Source organism: Periophthalmus magnuspinnatus, chromosome 19 (genome assembly GCF_009829125.3).
Source record: "Periophthalmus magnuspinnatus isolate fPerMag1 chromosome 19, fPerMag1.2.pri, whole genome shotgun sequence".
NCBI lineage: Eukaryota > Metazoa > Chordata > Actinopteri > Gobiiformes > Gobiidae > Periophthalmus > Periophthalmus magnuspinnatus.
Window position 1 is genome coordinate 17,602,260 of NC_047144.1, and position 7,125 is coordinate 17,609,384.

A 7,125-nucleotide genomic window follows, 5' to 3' on the forward strand; every position below is an offset into this window, starting at 1 on the left:
GATTTTTGACATGTTTTTAGATGGTAAAACGCAGCAGATGTTATTGATTTGATGCGGATGTTAAAGTTCAAGTCTGAGTCCATTATTACCCCTAGATTTCTAGCCTGATTTGAAGGTTGGTTTATGTTTTATTAAGTGTATCCAACCTTATGCATGTAGAAAAAAATGTCAATAAGATATAATGTAATTCAGGAGTTTTTAACTAAAAAACAGCAGCATAAGGAAACATAAATGTCCAAGAATATAACAAGGAACACTTTAAATATTTTGTGGATTTTCATACATTTATTTTGAGCCATAAAAGTCCCTCTGACAGCTCCTAAAATAAAATGGCCGCAGTGATGTTCATGACACAAACCTGAACATAAATAATGAACGCTGAGCCACGAGAGGAGCAGAGACGAGAGACGAGAGGGAGACTTGGGAACATTATCTAGGTTACGCTATTTTTTTTAATTTGTTTTTTGTGATTTCTAGTTAAAAAAACACATTGGAAAACATGAGCAAGAAACTCCAAGTGAAGCATGAGACTTTAAGAAACGACCACATAAACAAACAAAAGACGTCATTACAAACTGGCACTGAGAAATAAACAGAAATGTTAAAGTGACTAAGTGAGTGTGACGTCACCCACAGCGTTCGCGCCAACTGAAGCTCATCGACGCTAGCGGTTATAGCGGACAATTTGGAGCCGAGTTACATATTTGGAATTACGACCACGAGTATCACAGCAACCAAAGAGCCAATCCAGAGCGAGGTTGTTGAAGGTAATGTCTCTTCCCGCCTGTATCTTTAGTTTAGCCGGGAGCGGACGCTTAGCAACACTGTCAATCAAACCTGTTGCTAACGCTAGCGGGAGTGACCTCTGGGAAAGAAGGCGCCTGATTTGTCTGTTATTAAAGTTCGTATCTTGATTTACAGACACAATAGTGAAATAAAAACCCCAGGATCATGTAGAGCGGGTTAATACGAACATTTTCAGACCAAAATGATGAGTCTGACAGCAGCAGTTTTCCAATCGAAAGTGAATTGGTGCCAGAATCGATGGAGCCTTTTTCTTCGTGGTTGTGATGTCATTGTCGTCAGAGTAGCGCAGGTGATTTAAGAAATGTCAGACATTTTAAACATGCCTGAAAAATGGATTCAAATTTTTTCGTCATTTTTTTTTTTTTAATATAGAAATGAGACATGAGTCAAAAGTGAAAAATCTCTGTCCAGTGTCCAGCTGTGGGCGGGTCAGGGTCTCGGTGGTTGAGAAACATCATCTGAAGCCATCATCACTTTGTTTATTACTTTACACAACAAGATGGATTTTCACAATAGCTGAGAGTTCACAAATTCACCTCGTCTCCTCTGGCCTCTGTGTTTCTCAAAGTCAAATCCTTTAAAGTGACTGGAGCTTTATGTAATAATATGAAATTATTTAGTTTGGCTCATTTTTGTGGCTCTTTGAAAATACCACAGTTACTCTTTAAGTTATTCGTACTTAAGTAGTACTTTTCCCAAATACTTTTGTACCCTTACTCGGTGATGGAAGTACTCAATTTTACTCAATTTTGTTACTTAGGTAAAAGTACAGACACTGGAGCAAAAAAACCCCACTTAAGTAAAGGTAAAAGTACCTGTTTAAAAATGTAGTTAAAGAGTAAAAAGTAAAAGTATTTGTCACACTATCATAAAAAAAATACTTTTACTTTTCAGACTTGTTCAAAAATTTAGTGGAGTAGAAAGTACAGATACCGCTCTCAAATGTACTGAAGTAAAAGTAAAATGTCTACATTTATATACCTAAAATGTATACTTACTAGAACAGTACTTTACTACTTGTACTTCATTACATTCCACCACTGCTCTTATTTGAGTAATTCCTTGGTCTACTAATGTGTACTTTTACTTGAGCACTGTATTTTTCAGACTATGCGTCCCTCCAGAGTCCCAAAAAATGTATAACAATGAAGAAAAAACATATATAAGTTGCACTGGACTATAAATCGCATTTTTGGGGGAAGTTAATTTTACAAAAATCCGAGACAAAGAACAGACATTTTATCTTTAAAGGCAAGTTATAAGAATAAGAATAACAGAACAACAGGCTGAACAGCAGTACAGCACATTAACATAACACAATTATATTTATTCAGCTACATGAAGCATAAACAGCAAAATGAACACGTGTCTAGTATGTTAACGTAAGATATTTAACAGTTAATCAGATAACTAAAGCGTAAAAAACAAGCAAAAACAAGTTTACTCTCGATCTCACTCCAAATCAAAGTGAAATTATATATTTAAATAATTTCACATCTAAGTCGCATCTGAGTATAAGTCGCACCCCCGGACAAACTACGAAAAAAGTGACACTTATGGTCTAAAAAATACGGTAATATTATTTTGAAGTAACGTTACTCTTACTTGAGTACAATTTTGACTGCTCTACCCACCTCTGCTCAGTTTAATATAATCTAACAAATACCTCTATGTATAAAGCAGATGAATTACTCTATATATAAACAGTAAACACTATATAAACGATAAAAACTAGCTTCACCCTCTCATCTGCTTATATTTACCATCGTGTTTGGGTCAGTGGTTTGATTCACAGCTGGTCGGTTGCTCCAGGACATTTGGACTCGCTCTTCCCCACAGCCCGAGCTCCGTTCTGGGGCACACACATGAAAGCCTTCCCCCTGATGAGCTCCAGAGTCTGGGACACTTTGGAAACTTGGGTCTGGTGTTTCTAACCGAAATGTCACAATGGTTTTAATGAGAGGAAGATGACAGCAAGATTACCACAGCAATTTGTGAACGAAGGAACGAGGTCAGACGTTAGCAAATGGGAAAATGGTGTCATAGATTTGCACAAATGTGTTTAAAGTCGTGTAATAAGATGCACCTGGATTAGTTTAATAGAGTTTTTGTGGTCAGGCAGTTTTACAGAAAAGCAGATGTGAAAATTATTAGATGCAAATGAACTTAGACATTTTGTGCATTTAAAATATCACTAGTACTACGGTATACTTTCAGTGACGTATATGAGCTATTGTGGGGTTTTGCTCAGTTCTAAACATAGACTGTATATATAAATGGACGTAGCTAACCTGCTAGCTGCCACGTTCCAAACAGGAAGTGATCTTGGGCGTGCATCCGGCTCCAGTTCACTTTATATTGAAAAACTGTGGCCCCTCTCTCTGTAACTGCTGCTGTCAGACTCATCGTCTTGGTCTTAAATGTTCGTATTAACCCGCTCTACATGATCCTTTTATTTCACTATTGTGTCTGTAAATCAAGATATGAACTTTAATAACAGACGAATCAGGCGCCTTCTTTCCCTCAGGTCTCTCCTGTTAGCGTTAGCATCATGTTTGCCTGTTGTCGTAGTGCAGGGCAGTGTCCAGACATTTTTCATTGAGGCGGTCGAAGTCTTTAAAGATATAATTATGAGAATACTTAAATTTCATATTTTTTAGAATAAATCTTTTCAAACAAAACAATTTGTAAATATGTAAATCTATTTCCTGTTATTTGAAAGGCCAAAATAGTACATTAATGGTGCCGTCCTGGAGAGTTTAGAAACAGCCCCGAGTAACAGTAGTAGTTGTGATAGTAGCTGTCTGTAGTAGTAGTTGTTGTAGTTATTGCAGTAGCAGTAGTAGTAGTGGTAATGGTAGTACTAGCAGTACTAGTACTAGTACGTAGTACTACAAGTTACTAGTACTAGTACTATGAGCTCATAGTACCAGTACTAGTACACCGGTATCTCCTAGTACTGATAGTTCCTAGTACTAGTAGCTCCTAGTACCGGTAAGTACTAGTACCGGTAAGTACTAGTACTAGTGCCGGTAAGTACTAGTACTGGTAAGTACTAATACTGGTAAGTACTAGTACTAGTACTGGTAAGTACTAGTACCAGTAAGTGTAAGTACAAGTACCGGTAAGTACTTGTACCGGTAAGTACTTGTACCAGTAAGTATTAGTACCGGTAAGTACTAGTACTAGATGTTGTTGTGTTGTAGTAGTCAGAGTCCTACATTTGTCCATATTTACATACCACGTGTGTAGTACTTCTGTCCATTATCTGCCTCTGTGTAATCGTGAATCCTTCATAGAGTGAGGACATGGAGGTGTCATTTACTTTCTCAGATGTTGAACTTTGAGGAGCAGAACATGAGACTGGACCTGGCTCATATGGAGGGGCTTTAAAGGGCGGACTCTCCATAGTGTGAGGTTTGAGGATGAGTTCATTTAAGTCAATATAAACCAGATGGAGAAAGTACGAGGCCTCGGAGGTGACCCAAGCACAGATTCAAAACATGTGAGAGGAGGTCTGTACATATGTCTGCGCCTCAGCCAGAAACCTAAACAAATGTGTCGGCCATTTTGTTTTACAACCATATCACTCATTTTCTGATTGGTTAAAACTAGTGAATGGAGTTTGACTAGTTCTGTATATGAGGTGCTAGTGTCGCCATGATACTAACATTTCAAACTTGATTTCGATACTAAGGAATAGACTTGATACCGATCCCAATACCATGATCATAATATATATGTGTGTGTGTGTGTGTGTGTGTGTGTGTGTGTGTGTGTGTGTGTGTATATATATATATATATATATATATAAATATATAAAAACTCTTTCTTTGTGTAATCCCTCAGTGTCCAGGGAGGTTCCATACTGATCCATGGGCATCGATACCTGCCAAAAATTAGTATCTAATTTGAATGCTAGTTTTAGTATCTTATTTTTGATACTTGTGATGACCTGCTTGTCTCCATAGGGATGTATTTTCTTTGCAATTTTCCACAGTATGACATTAAACCTACTTAACATGCCAAGAACAAGCCGGTGACACCAGTAGACCAAGTTACAGGTCAGGTTTGTGGAGAGGGGAACCTGCTCATAATAAGAATACATGTTTTTGTAGGCATTAGGAAAAATTCTAGCAAAGAATTAACATCTCCGTGAGTGAAGCAGGTGGCTAACTTTCCACCAGAAAAGTTACACAGTGCAGCTTTACGTTTGAAGTTAAAGTCAGTAGTTCCGATGATGTTTAATGATTGATTTTCAGTTCAGTTTTTTTTTTTTTTTTCTGATCATAAAATAGCAGATTTGAACCCAGAATTAACCAAATCTGATGAGAACTTAGGACAGAAAAGGTTGGACACAAACGCTTGAAAACACAGGTGTATACTGCCTCCTGTTGGACGTATATTGTCACCGCAGTCTCTCTGTATTTGTTCATCAGTCTTGGAGAAGCCTAGTCGCTCTCAGCTGTGTATTTACTGCAGTATTAGACAGTGGTTTGATTCACAGCTGCTCGGTTGCTCCAGGACATTTGGACTCGCTCTTCCCCACAGCCCGAGCTCCGTTCTGGGGCACACACATGAAAGCCTCCCCCTGATGAGCTCCAGAGTCTGGGACACTTTGAAAACTTGTGTCTGGTGTTTGTAACCGTAATGCCTCAATGGTTTTACTAAGCAGAATATTATGTGTTTGTTCATAGGAGTTGGAGAAGCCAAGCCCCCCTCAGAAGCCCCTCCCTGCTGACCCCAGGGGAGCTCGCCTGGGCAGGAGTCCCACGGTGAACCAGGGACCCCCAGCCTCTGTCCCAGGACACAATGCACCCAGGCCTCTACGACCCACTCCCCATTCAAACAGGCAAGTCCACTGTGCTCAAATACAGGGTCCTATGTGAGTATAAACATTTATGTATGTCATTTAATAAGATATAAAATTAAACTAACTAGTTGTGAGTCAGTGGTTACCCCAGTGAGTACCCCCTAACGTGTGTATTGGTGATTCAGTACTAGTATAAATATGCTGTCTACTGTGAGTTATTTCTATATGGCATTTATTGTTGTTAAATTATTGACACAGATATTTATTTCTTATGTTGTCTGATTTTTCCTGTTGTGTCTGATTTTTCCTGTTGTTTTGTTTTTTGTGTCTTGGCGGCACGGTGACTGAGTGGCATCACTCATGTCTCACAGCAAGAAGGTTGGTTCGATCCCCGGGTCACCAGGCCTTTCTGTGTGGAGTTTTTCATGTTTCTCCCCGTGTCTGGATGGGTTTCCTCTGGGTACTCCGGTTTCCCCCATCAACCAAAGCATGAACGCCCTTCGAGACAACTGTTGTTGTGATTTTGGGCGTTACAAAAATAAATGAATTGAATTGAATTGAAATACCATTCAAATGCATTTTGAGTCATTTTCAAAACCAACATATATTTTTCATACATTCTAATTTTGAAAGATGAGCAAAATAGAAATAGTAGTAAGACCAAGAACAAGCTCAAGTCGAAAACCAAGCTCAGGAACAAGACCAAGATCAAGATGAAGAACAAGACCCAGACCAAGCTTAAGACCAAGGACCAAGGACCAAGACCATATACAAGACCATATACAAGACCAAGGCCCAAGCTCAAGACGAAGTTCAAGACCTAGATCCTCATGATTGTCTCCGTCTAAAAACTGGCCACACTAGAACTGAAGTGGGGCAAAAAGCTTTTGGTTATTTTTCTTCCCAAAAATGGAAAACATGTGAAGGACATGCAAAACACAGAGCCACTGCAGCACTTTAATAATGTGGAGATAAACATTTATAATCACACCTGCTCTTATTTTTAATGTTTTGTATTTGTATATTTTTGTTGCTCCAATTATGAACATGTTAAAAATAAACCCTCAGCCTTTTCAGCAGGTCTCAGACAATAATAAAAAATACTTTTCCAGTGCAAAAATGTAGTGGAGTAGAAAGCACAGATACTGCTCTCAAACATAGTGAAGCAAAAGTCAAAAGTACACACTTTGAAATGTACTTAAGTGAAGTACAGATACCTCAAATTTATACTTTACTACTTTTACATGGTTTCATTCCACTCCCATCGGCCTTCTTCATATTTAAGGACAAATTGAATTTATAACAGATTTTTGAGAACGCCCATTACCAACATGATATATAAGTAATTATATAAAACAAATATGGTAATTTGTACACTTAACTGTTTTGGTGACTACTTAAATGTGGTCTTAATTAACTCTATGTTTATTTTCTCTTCCAGGTCGAGCCCGAAACATCCTCCCACGTTACCAAAGCCTTGTCTGATCAACATCAAATACAGCTGA

General features: G+C 38.3%; 1 protein-coding gene across 1 annotated transcript in view; it reads left to right on the forward strand.

The window, feature by feature from the left end:
* LOC117386889 (disintegrin and metalloproteinase domain-containing protein 12-like) overlaps window positions 1-7,125 on the forward strand; it is a 160,547-nt gene extending 153,422 nt beyond the window's left edge. Inside the window, exons 22-23 of the mRNA XM_055229843.1 lie at window positions 5,505-5,659; window positions 7,062-7,125. Coding sequence (XP_055085818.1) covers window positions 5,505-5,659; window positions 7,062-7,125 — 219 coding nt within the window. The remainder of the gene's footprint in view (window positions 1-5,504; window positions 5,660-7,061) is intronic.